This window comes from Apium graveolens, chromosome 7, assembly GCF_009905375.1.
Source record: "Apium graveolens cultivar Ventura chromosome 7, ASM990537v1, whole genome shotgun sequence".
Lineage (NCBI taxonomy): Eukaryota > Viridiplantae > Streptophyta > Magnoliopsida > Apiales > Apiaceae > Apium > Apium graveolens.
The window spans coordinates 242147984-242167903 of record NC_133653.1 but is presented as its reverse complement, the minus strand read 5'-3'; the positions used below and the strand labels follow the sequence as shown (position 1 = coordinate 242167903).

The 19920-nt window shown below is 36.7% G+C and overlaps 2 protein-coding genes across 4 annotated transcripts; one reads left to right on the top strand and one right to left on the bottom strand.

Moving 5' to 3' along the window:
* The first annotated feature begins 13914 nt into the window (after nt 1–13914).
* Nucleotides 13915–14792, top strand: LOC141672847 (putative glutathione S-transferase). The gene is made up of 2 exons (XM_074479532.1): nt 13915–14223; nt 14317–14792. The coding sequence occupies exons 1-2, from the start codon at nt 13915–13917 to the stop codon at nt 14653–14655; spliced, it is 648 nt and encodes a 215-aa protein (XP_074335633.1). The 3' UTR covers nt 14656–14792.
* LOC141672846 (pentatricopeptide repeat-containing protein At3g03580) lies at nt 13946–19451 on the bottom strand. Of its 3 annotated transcripts, none has more exons than XM_074479531.1 (4): nt 16449–19451; nt 15896–16038; nt 14990–15427; nt 13946–14074 (listed from the first exon to the last, which is right to left on the bottom strand). In XM_074479531.1, exon 1 carries the CDS (start codon nt 19318–19320, stop codon nt 16678–16680), a length of 2643 nt encoding a protein of 880 aa, XP_074335632.1. In that variant the 5' UTR covers nt 19321–19451; the 3' UTR covers nt 13946–14074; nt 14990–15427; nt 15896–16038; nt 16449–16677. The 3 variants fall into 3 exon arrangements, with proteins under 3 accessions (XP_074335632.1, XP_074335631.1, XP_074335630.1); XM_074479530.1 differs by lacking the exon at nt 13946–14074 and having other exon boundaries at nt 14823–15209; nt 15282–15427; XM_074479529.1 differs by lacking the exon at nt 13946–14074 and having other exon boundaries at nt 14823–15427.
* Nucleotides 19452–19920: the final 469 nt, after the last annotated feature.

Genomic DNA, 19920 nt, shown 5'->3' with positions numbered 1-19920 from the left:
GGATGTCCTTGCATCACACATATGCTCTTTCCCTCTCTGAAAATAATAGTCATGTTTCTCCTTACAACCTCATCCATGGTCTCTTTGAGATATGCAATACTCCTTCCTAAAAGCTTGTCCTCATCTGCTTTTGGAAGAGGAAAATCCACCTCTTTTAGAGGATTCTTTGTAGAGTCCTTATTGGATCTGTTGTTGGGCTTGAGAACCATAGGTTGCAGATCTTTGGAAGAAGTTTCTCCATCCTTATGCCTCCCTACTGGCTTGAGTTCCATAATAATTTGATTCCACTTTTGTGCTATGCTTCACAGATTGTGATTGAGAAGTTGTAGAACCAAATATTAGTTGCATCTTTTCATCAATCTTCTTCCTTTGCTCTTTGACTTGCAATTCAGCTGCTGCTATCTGGATTAGATCAATTCCATCTAGCTTTCCTTTGACTTGAATTGGTGGAGAAGTTGTGATGACAGGAACTAGCACTTGAGAAATCTGAACTGTTGTCGATGGCTCTCCTTCCCCTTCCCCTTTATTCTCCCCCTTTTTGTTATCATCAAGGGGAGGGGTCAAGCCTTGTGCTTGTGCCAGCTGCATGAGGAGATTTGTTTGAGTTTGTTGATTCTGAAGAATGGTGACCATGGAGGCTTCAATTATTTGAACCCTATCTTCCAATCTGGCCAACCTCTTATCAGCATCAGAGGCCTTCCTTAGTCTCCCCAACAAATCTTGCATAGTACCATAGGGTATAACTGAATCCAATTTCTCAGCATTGTAGGATTTCAGATCAGCAATGTCCAGCTTGAGCTCATCCACACTTAGATTGTGCTGGTAATGCTGCAACTGCAAGAGATGCAGAGATTCCAGATGAGCTTGAAGAATTGCCTTGGTGCCAGCATCCTGAGTCTCCTGAATGGCTTGCTGAATTGTCATGACTTGTTTGACCAAAGTGACACCAAACTCTCCTGGTGTTGATGGTTTGGCCCATGCCCATGCAGGAAGATTAGGAACAGAACTTGGGCCTGCTACTCCCCCTAAGTTCATGCTCTCATTCAAAGAATTAGAGTCATCATCATTAGAATTTACTCCAAATTCTTCAGATGGCTCAGCAGCTTGAGAAGGCAGCCTGTTGACAACAGCTTTGTCTCTTAGAAGAGATTCTGAAGTGTGTACAATGTGTAGTGTCTGTTCTGCCTCCACATTGCCCTGTGCAGCCAATAATTGATAGGCTGAAACAGGGTGAGTAAAAGTGTCAGCATCTAAGGAAATATTATCAATGACAGCTTTGTAGTGTTGCTGAAATTGTCTTCCCTTATCTGCATCATCCACTTTCATTAACTCACTAGCAATGGCTGGATCCACCCTTATAGCTTCTGTACCTGCCTTTCTCTCAATTTCTCTCTTTTCTTGCATCAGGGGCTCCCCCTGGCTCACACACACCCTCACACCCTCACCTTCACCTTCTAAGGTGGCACTCCTCTCACTTACTTTTGCCATGCTGGAAGAAATAGCATGCATTTTGTGACTCTCATCCTCTCCTTTTGCCTGGGAGCAACCCAGCCTCTCACTCAAAAAATCACTCCCTTCCCTCAAGCCTAACAGTGATTGTACAGTTGCCATGTCCTCTACAGTTGGAGTTGTTTCTGTTAAGTGTGTAGAGGCCATCAACGGATAGGGAGTATCCGTTGAAGTGGAAAATGATGGTATCAACGGATAACTGCTGTTAAGCTTATCCGTTGAAGAATAACCACTTGTCAACGGATGAGAGATATCCGTTGAAGAAGGAAATGATGTAGAGATAGAAAGTGATATAATTGTTAAATCTGTGTGGATTGATTTTAAGTGAGGTGACACAGATTCTGCAGCTACATCTGAAAGAATTGGCTGATGATCCAACAAATCATCTAAAAGATGATGATCACCAGGTTTTGAGTGGGGCTCCTCCCTGAGTTTTAATGAGGGAGAATCAGGAATTGATGTGAATATCATATCCACATCCAGAGAGGGAGTAGGAGAGTTTGAGGAATGGTGTGTGTCTATATTGAGAGAATGGGGATGTGATTCCACATTTGCTGGAATCACATCAAGCTGAATTTGAGAAGGCACAGATACTGGTGGGTGTATCTGTGCTGTGTGTGCCCCTTGTGTGGAAACTAGGGTTTTGGCCTTCTTCTTCCTTGAAAAGGCTTGAATTGGTGAATGTTTAGCTTCAGTGTCCCTCCCTCTTTTGTTCTGTGTCCCTGGGTGGGGACTATTTTCAATAGTTACATCCTTTTGGGAGGATGCAACTAGGGATGTGCTGGACTCCTTTTGAACCACTACAGTCTTTTGAGAGACTGTGGCTTGGCTGGAATGGGTACCACTCACCTCTCTCACCTTATCCTGGGGGGCTTTTTGATGTTCACCCCTCCCCTCACCACTCACACCCTGTTCACTCCCTTCAGGGTTTATGGTAGTTGTTACAACTGTAGTCTTTTGAGAAACAACAGAGGTAGGTTTCTTTGACTTGACTTTGGAGATTTTAGATTTGGTGGCTTTGGTAGGAGCCTGTTTGGACAATGACACAGGTTCCATAGCCACACTAGAAGGCAAAGAAATATTGAGGTTGGAAATAGTAGGAGTTATAGAAACATTTACCTCACTTACCTGTGGTGCATTCATGATTGGCAAGTATACCAATGGCACCTGGCTGTTGAGGTTCATTCTCAAAAGGTCTGCAAGGACCCTTTTCTCTTGTGCCCAGCATTTGAGTTTATTATTCTCATTGGATATAACCAAACCTTCAGCAACATGGTTAGCCAATAACATAAAGAATCTAGCAAAGTAGATGTTATGTGGTCTATTAGCTTTGTTACCTAATCTGGAACCTAATTCTAGCATAACACAATTGCTAAAATTAAAGTACCTATCAGAAACTAGCATATAGAGCATATTAACAAGAGATGAAGTGATAGCATCAAAATTGCTAATCTTCCCAGAGAAAACCTTAATAAAGGCATCTCCAAGAAAACTCCATTCTTTCCTAAGGCCTTTCCTTCTAATACTACCTAAACTAGTAAAATCAAAAGCATAGCCTATGGAATCTAGCATAGCAGAGACATCTTTATCAGTGTGTGGTGTCATGGCATTATTCTCAGGCAACTTAAAGCAAGATTGTAAATCATCACAATTAATGCAATAGTCCTTACCTTTGAGAGAGAAGGCAATGGTCATATCTATGGAGTTGAACTCTGCAGTTGTCCAAATCTCCTCAATCACTTCACAGTAGATGGTTGGGGCTTCCAGCATTGCATAGCTCAGTTTGTAGTTCTTGATGAAGTCCATCATCTTGTGATAATCAGAATGGGCTTCCTTCTTTTCAACCAAGACTATGAAATTATTCTTTTCATAAACAAATCCTGTTTGAGACATAATTTTGACTACTGGTGCCATTTTTGTGAGTAGAGGTTGCAGAGAAGAACTTGAGAATTGAGAGAGAAAGAGAATGATAATTGCAAGAAAGCGTAAAGTGAAAATAAGAATTCAATTGGGCTTTTATACTTTCTTGAATTAAAACACAAATTAAAACAATTAAATGATACTTTTAAGTAAGTGAAAGCCGTTCAGGAATAAAAGAAACTGTAGAAATTCTGAAAACTACCGTAAATACAAATACATACAACACCGTATATCTGTATCAACGGTTGAGTAAAAGAATCAACGGTTGTGACTCACTAACGTGACACATCAACGGATAAGGTAAATAGTTATCCGTTGATGAACAACACTATTTTATCTGTTGAAGGATAAAATTACCAGAAATGTATTTGTCTTTCAACGGATAATGAATATCCGTTGATAGAACAATTTTGGCTTTCAACGGATAGGGAATATCCGTTGATAGGATAAGTCTTGATTAAAGCCAACTTTGTTCTTGCAGCAGATTCATTTCAGGCTACAAGACAGATTACATAGATGACATAGATTATGAATAGTTAAGCATACCTAACTCACTTACTAATCTTGTGAATGTTGATTCATCAAGTGGCTTGGTAAATATGTCTGCAATCTGTTTTTCACTTGGAACAAAATGAAGTTCCACTGTACCTTTCATCACATGTTCCCTAATGAAGTGGTACTTGATATCAATGTGTTTGGTTCTTGAGTGCTGCACTGGATTTTCAGTAATGGCAATGGCACTTGTGTTGTCACAAAATATTGGAATTTTGTCAACAGTTATACCATAGTCAAATAACTGATTCCTCATCCACAGTATTTGTGCACAGCAACTACCAGCTGCAATGTATTCAGCTTCAGCTGTTGATGTGGAAACAGAATTCTGCTTCTTGCTGAACCATGATACAAGCTTGTTTCCTAGAAATTGACAGGTGCCTGTTGTGCTTTTCCTGTCTAATTTGCAACCAGGCTCTAGGTGCTTGCTTTAGTCCATAGAGTGCTTTCAACAAATAATACACATTGTCTGGAAAATTTGGATCTTCAAAACCAGGAGGTTGGGTTACATAAACTTCTTCCTCCAATTCCCCATTTAGAAATGCACTCTTGACATCCATCTGATAGACTTTGAGATTGGCATTAGCTGCATAGGCTAGAAAGATTCTGATGGCTTCAAGTCTTGCAACTGGAGCAAATGTTTCATCAAAATCTATTCCCTCTTGTTGAGAATAGCCTTTGGCAACCAATCTGGCTTTATTCCTTATGACAATGCCATTTTCATCTATCTTGTTTCTGAATACCCATTTTGTGTCAATAGAACTCTTATTCTTTGGCTTGGGTACCAGATTCCACACTTTGTTCCTCTCAAATTGGTTTAGCTCCTCGAGCATAGCTAAAACCCAATCTGGATCCAAAAGAGCTTCTTCCACTCGCTTAGGTTCCTCCTGTGATAGAAAGCTACTATACAGACATTCATCTTGAGTAGCCCTTCTAGTTTGTACTTTAGATGTAGCATCACCAATAATCAGTTCAAAAGGGTGATTCTTGGTCCATTTCCTTTGAGGTGGTAGATTAGCCCTTAATGAGGTTGCCTCAGTATTGTCATGATGTGAGATAGAATGTTGATTTGTTAAAACTCCCCCTGAGTTGCTGATCCTTTGAAAGGAAATGGGAGTTCTATCAACTGATGAGGTGAAGTGATTATCCGTTGACAGACTGTGATCAACGGATGCTTCGTTATGAACTTCAACGGATGATGCACTTTGTCTTTCAACGGATGCTGCATTGCTTCTTTCAACGGAAGCTGAATTTTGACTTTCAACGGATGTAGCATTCTGTGCATTATCCAAAGGCAGATTCTTGTTTCTTCTTGAGATGTCTTCTTCATCATTCTCTTCTTCACTATCATCACAATATATCTCAATATTGTCAAATTTGAGTCCTTCATGATGTCCCTCATCTGTTAGTCCATCAATCTTTTTATCATCAAACACAACATGTACAGATTCCATGACAATGTTGGTTCTTAGATTGTAGACCCTATATGATTTTCCAGCAGAATAACCAACAAATATTCCTTCATCATCCTTTGCATCAAACTTTCCTTTGTGATCAGATTGATTCCTTAAGATGTAACATTTGCAACCAAAGACATGTAGAAAGTTTAAAGTTGGTTTTCTTCTCTTGAATAATTGATAGGGAGTCATGCATTTTGCTTGATTGATTAGAGAAATATTCTGAGTGTAACATGCACAGTTAACAGCCTCAGCCCAAAAATAAGTTGGGAGCTTTGACTCCTCAAGCATTGTCCTTGCAGCTTCAATTAGTGATCTGTTCTTCCTTTCCACCACACCATTTTGTTGTGGAGTTCTTGGAGCTGAGAACTCATGCATGATCCCATTTACTCCACAGAACATCTTCATGGTTGAATTCTTGAACTCAGTTCCATTGTCACTCCTAATATTCCTTACTTTGAAATCAGGATGATTGTTGACTTGCTTGATATGATTGATGATGATTTCACTAGCTTCATCCTTTGATCCAAGAAAATAAACCCATGAAAACTTTGAGAAATCATCTACAATCACTAGGCAGTATCTTTTCGTTGAAATTGACAATACATTGACTGGTCCAAAGAGATCCATGTGTAGAAGTTGCAGTGGTTCATCAATTGCAGATTCAAGCTTCTTACTGAATGATACTTTCTTTTGCTTTCCTTTCTGACAAGCATCACACAGTCCATCCCTTGTGAATTCCACTAGAGGCATTCCTCTAACTAAGTCCTTTTTGACCAGATCATTCATTGTTTTGAAATTCAAATGGGACAGCTTCTTATGCCATAGCCAACTTTCAACTGTACTTGCTTTGCTGAGAAGACAAGTAATGGATTCTGCATCTGTAGAGTTGAAATCAGCTAAGTACACATTTCCTTTTCTAACTCCAGTTAGAACCACTTTATTGTCCTTTTTACTTGTGACAATACAGGCTTCAGAATTGAAGGAAACAGTATTCCCTCTGTCACATAGTTGACTGATGCTCAATAAATTGTGTTTGAGACCATCAACCAATGCAACTTCATCAATGATGACATTTTCTTTTGAAATCAAGCCATATCCCATAGTGAATCCTTTGCTGTCATCTCCAAAGGTTATGCTAGGGCCAGCTCTCTCCTTAAATTCTGTGAGCAGGGTGAAATCTCCTGTCATGTGTCTTGAACAACCACTGTCCAAGTACCATGATTCCTTCTTTGTCCCTGCACACAACAAAATCAATCAAGTTGATTTTGGTACCCAAGTTTCCTTGGGTCCAGCCTTATTAGTCTTTTTCCTAGACTTCATTCCTCCTGCATCTTTTGACTTAGGTAACTTTGGGTCAACCTTGGTCTCAGATGTGGTTGATTGAAGTGTAGGGTTAGTCACGGAATCATTTAACACATTTGATTGAATTTGATAAGGCATAGGTTGTGCAAACATGTTATTCCACATATGCATATTGTATGGCATTTGAGGCATACTAAATGCAGTAAAGTAAGGATTGTTAATGTATGGCATGTTTGCAAAATGTGCATGGGGATTCTGGTGAGACATAACAGGCATAGCATGCAGAGGTGACATAGACATGTTAGGCATGGAGGGATTTGAAGGCATGTGAGCATTTTTAACAGATTTGCAATTATCAGATAGGTGATTAACACTTTTACAATGTACACAGCTTTTTCTAGGAGCATACCTATCAGGTGTGTAATTGTTATGTTTATTAATCCCTACCTTCCCATTTCTTTTAGATTTTCTTTTAGTTTCCTTCTTATCCTCAACCAACTTAAGCCTATCTTTCAACTGATCTAAAGTCATGTGTCCTATATTCACCTTACTGACATCTCTGGATGTACTTGCTCCTTCTCTGACAAAGTTCTTGAGAGTTGAATCATTCTTTTTATTTTTAAAAGAACTTGCCTGTTTTAATTGATGAGCCTTCAACGGATGCTCCTTTTCTTCCTTCAACGGATAACTTTCATCATCCGTTGATTCCACATCCGTTGACAATCCATCAATTAATTCTAACTTCTTTTTGTTTTTCTTCCAGGCATCCTCACAGAATGATTCAATTCCCTGAACCTTGGCAATTTGAACACCAACATCCCTAGATGTTTTCCAGGCCTTGATTACCTCTTGCTCACTTTCTAACTGTTTAGAAAGAATTTCTACTTTCTTAACAGCTTCTTCTAGTTCACTCTCGACAGTCAAGCATTTAAGTTTAATCTTTTCAAGCTCAATTACCTGACTCTCTAACACAGCATTCCTATCACTTAAAAACACATTATTTTCTTTGATCCTAGTGTTTTCTTTAGCTAGTGATTTAAGAGAAACACGCAAATGATATAATTCATTGGTCATATCATTTATGGCTTCATTGCATTCATGTTTAGAAAGCTGAGAGAGATCAGTAGTAATTACCTGGTTGCTTGATGAACTAGTTTCAATTTCATCAGAATTAGCCATCAGGGCTAGGTTGACATATTCCATATCATCATCTTCATTTACCCCATCTGCTGCCCAATCATCTTGAGTGAGAAAAGCTCTTTCCTTTTGTTTGAGCAAATCAAAATACTTCCTTTTGTAATCAACTTGCTCAAATTTCTTTTTCTCAGAATTTGGCTTCCTACACTCACTTGCAAAGTGTCCATTAATGCCACAGTTGTAACATTTGAACTTTGATTTGTCCACCATGTTTTTGTTTGGCTTAGTGAACTTTGTGTTTTTCCTGAACTTCATCTTTGCAAACCTCCTGGACAGAAAGGCCAGATGTTCATCAATATCATCAGATTCATCCTGACTGGAATTGTCTTCATCCTCAGCAACTTGCTCTTTACCCTTGCTTGATTCTGATTTACATGTGCCAATTTTGAGACTTGGCATTGTCTTTCCCTCATTTCTGGCTTCAACTTTTTCACTGTCAGCTACAAGTGCAACTGATCCTCCTTTTCTCTTTCCCTTTTCCAACAGCTCATCTTGCTCCATCTCAAGTTCATAAGTCTTCAAAATTCCATATAATCTTTCAAGTGTGAAGTCCTTATAATCTTGAGAATTTCTTAGAGAAACAGTCATAGGCTTCCATTCCTTTGGTAGAGACCTTAGAAATTTTAGATTGGAGTCCTTGACTTGGTACATTCTCCCATACAGCTTTAATCCATTCAATAGTTTCTGAAATCTGTTGAATGTATCATTCAATGATTCTCCTTCTTCAAAGTGGAAATATTCATATTGTTGAATGAGAAGCTGCATTTTGTTTTCTCTAACTTGCTCCGTGCCTTCACAGATAAGCTGCACAGTATCCCAAATTTCCTTAGCAGTTTGGCTATTGATGACATTGTCAAACATATCTTGATCCAGGCCATTAAACAAAATGTTCATGGCTTTCTTGTCCTTGTGGACCTCTTCAATATCTTCAACAGTCCATTCTGCCTTTGGCTTGGGAATAGACTGTCCAACAGCAACTGTAGCAGTAGCAGCTGTGGCCACCTTGTGTGGGATGTGAGGACCATTCTCAATGCAGTTGGTGTAGCTTTCATCTTGAGAGAGAAGATGTAAATGCATCTTCACCTTCCAGTGATGATAGTTATCTCTTTCCAGGATTGGAATCTTTATACCAATGTCCTTCTTACTCATGATGTTAGCAGAATAGATCTTTAAACTCTCTGTATGTTAAGAGCTTGCTCTGATACCAATTGTTATTCCCAGTGGACTAACAATGAGATTTACAGAAGGGGGGTTGAATGTAAATCTCAAAACTTTTTCAAGTTTTGAGCAGTTTGTAAGACTAAGTGTTTGAGTGGTCAAATGTGTGTGAATTGCTTGGAGCTGATGCAGACAGATATATATTCAAACACAAATGTAATGAACACAAAGAACTTAAAAACTTTTCTGGTGGATTTGTTGTTCCACCAGAGATGTGTTATTTCAGAAAATCTGTGATTCAAAATTAAATCACAGCTGCTTCCTAGTACAAACTAGATGATTTTCTCTCTTGATATTTCTAAACAGCTCAGGGAAAATTCATATCTAATTACTAGCTACTACTTGGTTTATATCTCACCAAGTTTACAAGCTAAGACAAAGATAAAGTACAATAAGACAATAGTTCTCCACTTGTTTCTGTTCCATTTTTATCCAGTGTAATATGGAATTATCTGTTGACTTTCCATTTTGAACCAGACTAAAAACGGCTGCTTTTTCTGCTGTTCCTGAAATAGGCTACCACATCTCTGTCAATCCATGTGCCTCTGTCAGCTTTGTTAACTGTCACTATCAACTGCTATGAGACTGAGCATCCATTGAAGCTTTCATCCGTTGATGGCTTTATCCGTTGATGGTCTAGCAGTTGAAGCTTTATCCGTTGAAGCACTTATCCGTTGAAGCACTTATCTGTTGAAGCGTTAGAGACATCCGTTGAAGCTTAGTTTCTTATCCGTTGAAGGTCTTCAATATCAGTTGATACTTCTTCACTTATACAAAATTACAAGGCATGAAATATTTACAATTAGCCCTCCTACTTGTACATCCATTAGTAGTCAACATGAATGATTATCTTCTAACAACATCTAAGAATTACAGCTTGAAACCAGAGAGAGAGATGTGCTACTATACCAAATTTATTGCTAAGTAAGGCTACTCCTTCAACGGATAGCCAAGATGGTCTTATCCGTTGAGGCCAAACACTAGATTTCTACTTAAGTGTTTTGCTGAGCTTATCATCAAACTAATACACATATTCCTAACAACTACTTTATTACATTTCAAAGAAAGTTCAAAGCCATTCCTAACTAAACAGCTTCCACTTATAATATTTCTAAGAATAGAGGGAACATGATGCACTCTAATCAAAGACAAAATACGCGCAGAAGCAAACTTCAGGTCCACATTTCCTACTCCAAGCACTTGTGCAACACTAGAATTCCCCATCGTTACTGTCACTCCATGACTCTGTTGATAAGATACAAAGAGATTAATATCAACACAAATATGCACATTAGCTCCAATATCAATCAAACATTCATGTGACAGATAAGTGAAAAGTACAGGGTTGTAAGTAACAAACATGTCGTTGGTTTCAGAGGCAACAACCTACCAAAAATCATGTTAGCTACAGGCCCACTAGTGGTTCCAAATCCAAGCACAATATTTTCTTGAGCTACCACTTCAGCTTTCTTCGCTTTCTTAACAAGACAACTCTTACTCCAATGACCAACCTATCCACAATACCAATATATTTTTTTTGCCTTTGGTTTTTTTGCCTTGTTTGTCAAGTTTAGTGTTAGCCTTCTTAGTGACTATCTTAATTTTCCTTCCTACAGTCACTACATTCACCTTCGAGTTTCCAAGTTCAGAAAATATCACATGTCCTTATTTGGACTTGTGCTGCTCTTGCATAGAGATGTCCAACAACAAGTTAGTTTATGTGATCTCTCCTTTCTGTTTTTATAGAAGAGAGCAAACTCTTCCCAAGACTTGAGGAGCTTTTTCAATCACTAGCATCACTCGAAACTTTTCAGGTGAGTCCATTCCGGATTCACCCAAAGCATGAACCAACATCTCCAACTCATGAACCTGCTCAGTCATGAATTTTCCATTCACCAGCTTGAAATCAAGAAACCTGGCCACATAATACTTCTCAAGACCTTGAGAATCCGTATTGTGGGGTTGGTCCAACTTCTTCCAGAAGACTTTAGCAGTGTAGGCATCCGATGAATAAACATCGAATAAGATGTTCGCTAAAGTGGGAAAAATGGCTGCCCTAGCTACCCCATCCATTTCATCCCACAATGCATAAATCTTAGTAGAATCAGCCTTCTCTTGATCCACAACAGAAGGATTATACTGTACCTACGACCATAGACCATTTATCGTTAACCAGAGCTTCATCTTTTTCTGCCAGCCACCCAGCCACTAAATTTATCAGGCATACGCGATAAATTAATTGGTTGTGGGAAACGGTACGTAGTCCAATTAATGGTGAAACCAATGCTACCAACCATCAACAATCTTAGGAGTCTCAGTTTCGTTAACCGTCTTGCTAATTTAACAATATAATATGTAATTTCTTCAAGATTGTTGGGAATATTAACTAAATGCACAATAATGGGACATTTATATATGACAAATTAACAAGAACATGCAAATTAATCCAAATAACGAAACAATCACGAAGGTCAAAATTAACAAATAATTAGCAACTATATTTAAATGAGAAAAGATGAAATCACTTAATTCTAAGAAGCTTTATCTAAATTCGAGAACCAGCTGAGTCGCGAAGCCCTCGAGAAGACTTGACAGATAAAACAACTTAGAGCGATCCGTTCACAGATACGAGATGGCTCAACAATGACCAACACCTCAATTCACCAAGAAAGCCTATGTATCTTGTATGTATATGTGCATGTGTTTGATATATATATATATATATATATATATATATATATATATATATATGTTAGGGTTCTTCACTTATCTGAAAAAGTAACTTCTCTCCAATTGTGTGTATATATATATATATATCAAAAGTCTATTATTATTATTATAAAAAATATTAATAATCCTCATTTTGATATTAATATTAAATATACTATATAATAAACGAAAATGTCCCAAATATCACTATTTATAAGAGAATGACCCTTAATGTCACTTTAGAAAAAGATTACCCCAAATGTTACTTCAAAACAGGTTTTCGTCTTCCGTTTTTCCTTTTTAACAAAAACGTGACTGCTCCTTCCGTTTACTTATTTATTTTTTCTTTTTTTAATGCTTAAACTTAACTTCATCTTACATTTTTTATACAAAAACCCAACACCATCTTTGGTTTACAAGGATAACGTTAAATGGATCAGCGTTTTCATGTTTTTTTATTATTTTTTTATTTTTTACCCAAAATGTTAAATAATGTTATGTTTTCAAGTTTAATTTAAGGGGTATTTTGTTCTTATTTTATTCATATTTATATATATTTAAATATTTTTAAACCTTAAAATGAGAATTAGTGAACCCAAAAATATTAAAAATGAACCTTAATTTAACAATTTTTAACATTTTAGGATTTATCAATCCCCTATTAGGTTTTAAAAATATTAAAAAATAAATTAATAAAAGATACATGCCTTAAACCCTAGAGTCTAAACGCTAATTTATTCTAGTGTTTAGGCCCTTAACACTATAAACTGAAATCTAATAATTAAATATTTTTAATATTTTTGGGTTCACCAATTCCCAATTTGGATTTTAAAATATTAAATTATTTATATATATCAATAAAGTACGAACAAAACACCTCTTAGAATAACGTCTTGAGTTTGAAAAAATAACATTTTTTAGTATTTTGGGTAAAAAAAATCAAAACGCAAATGTATTTTGCGTTAACATTGAAAACAAAATTTGAAATCGCGTTTCTGCTTTGAATAATATTATTTGAATTCGCGTTTTTCGATTTAAAAAAAAACGCCAGACGCAATTGCGTTTTTTATTAATAACAAAAATTTCAAGTGAAACTCCGTTTTAAATTGACATTTGGGGTCATTTTTCCCAAAGTGATATTGAGGGTCATTTTCCGCCAAATAGTGACATTTGGGGCGAACACTTATTTATAAATTTCCATGTATTTAGTTTTAATATTGAGTTGATCACTGAATGTGATTGAGTATATTACAGTTCAAGACTTAAGCTAAGGCATGAGAATTACATGTAGTCTCAATTTTTAAACTCATGAGGCTCAGGTCCCTGATCAATTCACAAGTCCCGAGATTACATTCAAGTCCCTTAAATATGTCAAGAGAATTCACAAACTCATTTATCAATTAAAATTAAAACTAAAACAACATTTATACAAATAAACAATTTTTCTTTCACTTCTTCATTAATTACACTAAGAAAATAGATTAGATCAAAACATGAAAATTTACATTCTTGTCAGAAGAAAAAATATTCAATTATTAGTTTCCGGAAATTACATTAAAAAAGTTGTGTGACTTGAACTTATCATTTTCTAGCGGGGTTCATGCAAACAACAACACACGAGGGTGCAAAATGGATATAAGCCATAAACCATCTTTATTAGAATTGTATTGCATAAGAAAAAAAGAAGAAAAAGAATGGTCACAGAGTCTTCAAACAATTTAGTTTAAAAAAGTTAATCTATTTCAGCTTACGTTGCAACTGTCCAAAAGTGAGTACAAAACCAAGATTGTCTCTTCATCGAGACATAATTCTTGGCCTGCTTTTTTTTCAGATAAGTTAATGTAGGCCTGCTTTCTTTATTGGGAGTTGTTTTAGGCTAATTGCAAAGTATTTAAAATTGTATTTAACGCCGCTCAAAATATTATCTTAGTGTTATATTATCTTAGTGTTATTATAAGCATATGCTAGTATAAATGAGGCCGGCTGGGGACAGAAAACCTGTGTATAAAATGGAGATATATACAATACCTGACCTAGCATTGAAAATATGGCGGAAGTAACGCTTTTCAGAACAATTTCAAGCCCGTTTGCCTTGAGGATTGTTTGGGCATTGAAGCTTAAGACCATAGAATTTGATACAGTAATGGAAGATTTTCCGCACAAGAGTGCTTTGCTTTTGAAATACAATCCAGTTCATAAGAAGGTTCCTGTATTTGTTCACAATGGAAAACCAATATCAGAATCACTCGTAATTCTCGAGTATATAGAAGAAACATGGAAACAAACTCCTCTTTTTCCTGAAGATCCAATGGAGAGAGCAACGGCTCGTTTCTGGGCCAAATTTGGCGACGAAAAGGTAAATTTTTTACCTTGATATTGGAATGCAATTCCTTTAAGTGATATGAAAAACATTGATATTTGACATCATCTTTCCCTTGGTCAAATGTAGCTTTTGACATCGATATTTCAAAGTGTTCTAAGAAAAGGCAAAGAGCAAGAGGAAGCAAAGTTAGATGCCAGGAAGAACCTAGAATATGTTGAGGAACAGCTCAGGGGAAAGAGGTTCTTTGGAGGACAGACAATTGGATTCCTAGATCTTGTACTGGGTTGGATGGCCAATCTCATAGGTATTTTAGAAGAAACGAGTGGTCAAGATATCATTAAACAAGAACAATGTCCATTGCTATTTAAATGGATACAGGACTTTTCAGAAGTTCCAATTATTAAAGAAAGCATGCCTCCAAGGGACAAGCTAATTTCCAAGTTTCAAGCCTTGCAACAAGCCTGATATTATGTGTGTGAATTTTAAGCTGTTTCAGTTCACCTCGTTATAAATAAAAAGTTTGTCTGTGCTTATGTGCAGTGCTTCACTTGTTCATTCTTTGATTAAAAACTAAAATGTTAATAGGAAAGAACTGTAGAAATAAGCGTGACAACTAAAACAATAACCATCTGAAAAATGATCATTCGACCCAATAACTCGCATCTTTGTTTTTCAAGGTTTAGGTTAAGTACATCATCTGCCTAGAAGACTTCTCCATCTTAATACAATTTCTTTAATGTAAGCACAATAAACAATATCATTTATAGTACTGATTTTGTGGTCTGGAGTTTCTACATACCACGTATGGTGATTCTGCACCTTCTGTGGGGTTTTCCAAGATGTGTTAACTGATAGAGTTGTTTCAGTATCACATACATTGGCAGCCACGTAGAAAACTGCCAATCTAAGCCTTCTTCTTTGTTGTGCCTTCTTGTTATTCTTATTCCTTTCCTTGCTCAGATTCTTAATTTCTTGTATCTGCTAAGCACCACATGCAGCTTTCTCCTTTGCTCCTTTCTCTACCTCCATAAATAAACACATTAAAGGAAAAGAAAACATAATGTACCCAGAAAAAAATAAACATAACGTACTCTTGTCCCCAAAACTACTCATAAGCATCACTCAACATTCCCACACTGGATGTCCAATCAACACGGGTTTGAGGACAAAATCGGAGAGTCTGGGTGATGGAGAGATTATTTCCCCAGATTATCCAGTAGACAGTTGCACAACCCACCTGAAGCAGAAAACTCCAATTTATTGAATATTGTGAAAATATGAGATAGATGGAAGTGACAGGTGAAAGGAGCATGATAGTTATGCAGTCCTGAAGGCAGGTTTAGTATGTGCTAAAACACTTTTAGTAAAAATCTAATGGCTTTACAAAGGGAACTGGATTTGAAAACTGTTACAATGTACAACTGAGAGGATCTAAGCATCTTCTTTTCATTCAGAAAGGCACTTGTAAAAGGGTCCTGAAAAAGTAGGCAATCGTTTGTTAACCCAAAATTTTAGTACATGCACAGGATTCAGTGTAGCCATAACTGTAAGTCTTATTTTTTGGGTTAAACTAACCAGACCCTACTTTCGTTTAGTCTACTGGGTATGTTCAGTGACCAGGTATAATTAGATTTGTATTCAAAGTTAACAATTGCATTAATCATTCAATCTAACTGTAAAATACTGTCATAATCCCTTAAGTTACCTTGATAAGATGCTTGAATATTCTGGCATAGCTTAAGAGAATGTGGCCTCCAACAATATTACTGGACGGTGGAAGCCACATTCTAACCGAACAGTCTCTGTCCATAGTACATAACCATCTGGATTACACATCCATGACACGTCCTGTGAATAAAATTAAACAGAATTCTGTTAAATGTTTATAAACTTATCTATTGTCCACATGCAATGCTCTATAAAGCATTAAAGATTAAACGAATTTCTATAACCAACATGATGCTCTAGATAGCATTGAACAAATTAATCTTTTAATAACATAAAATATCAAAATACACATAAGATCGTGAGTAGATAAATATTTGTCTGCTGCAAGGAAACATATATTAGTTTATTTCCTATTAGTCACTAATATTTTCTTTTGTAATCGAACTTGGACAGAGCTTCAAAATGTGAGTAGAGTTCTGCTGTGCAGGGGTGTCCCAAAGGAATTTATTCAAGTAACATTGTCACGTCTCCTGCCAAACAATTAGAAGTAAATAGGAAATAAGTTAAGAAACAAATATTAAATTACTAACTTGATTATTGGTGAAAAGGTAGTTCCATAATTCCTGACAGTTTGCATAGTTACACATCGGTGCAGCGGTGCTGATGATTTCTTGTAAGCACCCATTGCAAATCATTTGTGAAAAAATTACAAGGTAGAACCACCAGATGAAAAAGAGTAGCACCAAGGCAGGCTAGTATTCCATCACCAGGCCTAGTCATTATACCTCGCAATATTCCATGAGTAATATATCGTCGGCATCACCAGAGGTCTTTACAACTGCATACTCCATCCTTGAACAAATGGAAGCGATTTGCATCTCTAACTAATAGTTCTCGTTGCACAATCTTCGATATGTACTTGGTGAAAGTGTGACAATCTCCACATACTCGCAGATTCTTCATAATCTGCAGAGGAGTACCTGGTTTTGTATTTAACAATCCAAATGCTATTGCAATTCTTTCACTGTGGCTACAAAGCATATCTCTCTTCTCATCATCATCAACATCATGCAAAACAAATTTTAAATCGGCAACATACCCCTCCTTTCTTAATAGAGCATCAAGGAGCTCTAGAAATTTATTAACCTCTTCATATTGTTCAAGGTGCCTGTCCCCGGCGCCAAAAACATAAACCTTGTTATGTATCTGCAGCCAACTACAACCAGGGTCTTTTTTCAGTCCTTTATGTTTCAGTGATTTCCTAAGTGTTCTCACTTTATCCCACTTCCCTAACGTTGCATACACATTTGAAACTAATATATGATAACCAGTATTCTCAGAATTCAGTTCAACAATACGTTCTGCCACACGTTCGGCAATCTTGACATCACTACTTGATCGGCAAGCACTAAGCAAAGATCCCCATATACTTTCATCTGGTTTGAATGGCATAGAAAAGATAAACTCCTCAGCTTCAGCTAACAATCCAGATCGTGACAGAAGATCAACTACAGAAGCATAATGCTCAAACCGAGGCTCGATGTTGTAGTCTTTCTTCATACGATTAAAGTAAGCCTGGCCTTCTTCCACCAAACCAGAATGACTACATGCATGTATAACAGAAACAAAAATTATATGATCAGGACTAATAACTGTTCTCTTCATCTCCTCAAAAGCACTTATCGCTTTCCTTCCTTCACCATATATCCCATATGCAGAGATTAATGACGTCCATGTAACTACATCTTTGGTTTTCATATGCTCAAATATCATAACGGAATTCTTTAAAGAACCACACTTTGAATACATCTCTATTAGCGCGTTCCCGATTGGGACATGTAGATGATATCCTAACCTCAAAATACAAGCATGAATCTCCTTTCCCTGTCTCTTAGCTAAAAGTACAGAACAAATAGGAAGCAAACCTAGCATGGTAGCCTCATCTGGCGTTACCCCATCCCTTCTCATTTGGTTAATCATTTTGAACCCTATGTCGCATTCATCGAAATGAACACATGCAGCAATAATAGAGTTCCAAGTTACAATATCACGACATTTCATGCTGTCAAATTGAATCAAGGAATCCTTGGTACTGCCACATTTGGCATATGCGTCCACAAGAGCATTTCCTACAACTAAACATGAATCATATCCCACCTTTATTAGATCAGAATGAATTTGCTTTACTTGACTCAAGTTAACCAACTGAGTAGACATAGAAAGAAGTGTCAAGTAGGTTACAAAGTCAGGCCCCAACACCACTTTAAGCATCTTAAACATGTTTACAGATTCTGCAAAACAACCATTTCTAAAATAACCATTGATTAATGAATTCCATGAAACTAAATCCGGGTACTTTATTCTGTCAAATATTTCCCTTGCAGTCACCATATCACTACATTTTGAATACATACTAATGAGAATGTTACTGGCTGTAGTATCACAGGTGTATCCTTTTCTCGTCATGTATTTATGAACCAATTTTGCGTAATTCAATTCCCCAATGTGAGTACAAGCACGAAGTACAGATGTGATTGTCAATAAATCTGGCTCAAATTTAGAAACCATATCCTGAAACAGCTCTATTGATTCTTCATACAAGCCTGATTGAGAGTAACCACATATGACAATGTTCCACGTAATAGTGTCTTTAGCGACGGTTTCATCAAAAAGTTTACGACAATATTCCAAGTTATCAAACTTAAAATACATAGAAAGAAGACCGTTGCTCAGAACTGTATCATCCCTCATCCCAGTCTTGTCTACTAACCCATGCACTAGTTCACCATCAACAAAGGCGACTAAACCACCACACGCAGGTAAAACACTGGACACAGTAGCAAAATCATGTACTTGACCAAACTTCCTTAAATCTTTAAACAAGTTGAGTGCTTCCTCCCAATAACCATTGGAGCTATACCCTGAAATAATACTGTTCCAAGAAACAATATCTCTGTGAGGCATGCTATCGAACACATAACGCGCTTTGGGCAATTGGTTAAATCTTGCGTACATATCAATTAAAGCATTAGCAACATACAAATCAGAGTGAAAGCCCATTAGCAGAACATGATGATGCACAATATTACCCATAGAAACATTTAAAAAACCAGCACAAGCATTGATAAGAGATGGAAATGTATATCTATCAGGATGGACTTTCATGCTGAACATTTGAAAATAAAAAGTAAAAGCATGAGAAAAAAGAGCATTATGGGTCATAGCTCTAATAATGGTATTATAAAGATAAACATTTTGGGTAGGTGAGATATGGCGAAATATTGATAAGGAAGCAAAAGGGTGTTTGAAATGGGCATATTTGCTCATCAACTTTCCAGAGAAGAAGTTAATTTGATCAAGTCCAGAGACTATCAATAAAGTATGGATTTTTTGGAGTTGATTAAGTGTTGAAGAGGAAGACAAAGCTTTTAATACTTGAAATTGTAAGTTTGAACTTGTCATCACTCAAACCACCTGCCTCCCAACTTCCCGCTCCTAAGTTGTACGTACGTATGTATATTCAACCCCAAAACTTGTTTTGAAATATCTGATCCTCATCCCACATTTTTATTCCACTACGCATGATAAACGCCTGACTCAAAAATAATTAGAGTCACCGGATTAATTAATGTTGCTCGACTCTAAACATTCGCCTTTTATTTTTTTATAAATATATAGTTGTTTTGATAATATTTATTAATTAGTAGAAATATATGGAATAAAGTCCCGGATTCTCACTATTTTACTTAATATTGCCCAAATTGTCACTTATGTGGAACAAGGTCCAAAATGTCACCTCATAACATCATATAAAGTTCCGTTTTTTTAATTCATGCAAAACGGAATATCGTCTTTCGTTTTCCGTTTTTATATTTTAAAAAAATAAACAAACAGCGCACAACACAGATCCTACCATTTTTTTAATATGCAAAACGGAACACCGTCTTCTGTTTTTAATTTTTAAATTTTAAAAAAATATACAAACAGCAACACAGTTGAACAGAGGAGCGAGGTTGAGCAAACAGGAAACTGAGTTAACTGAAAAAACACATAAATCATACC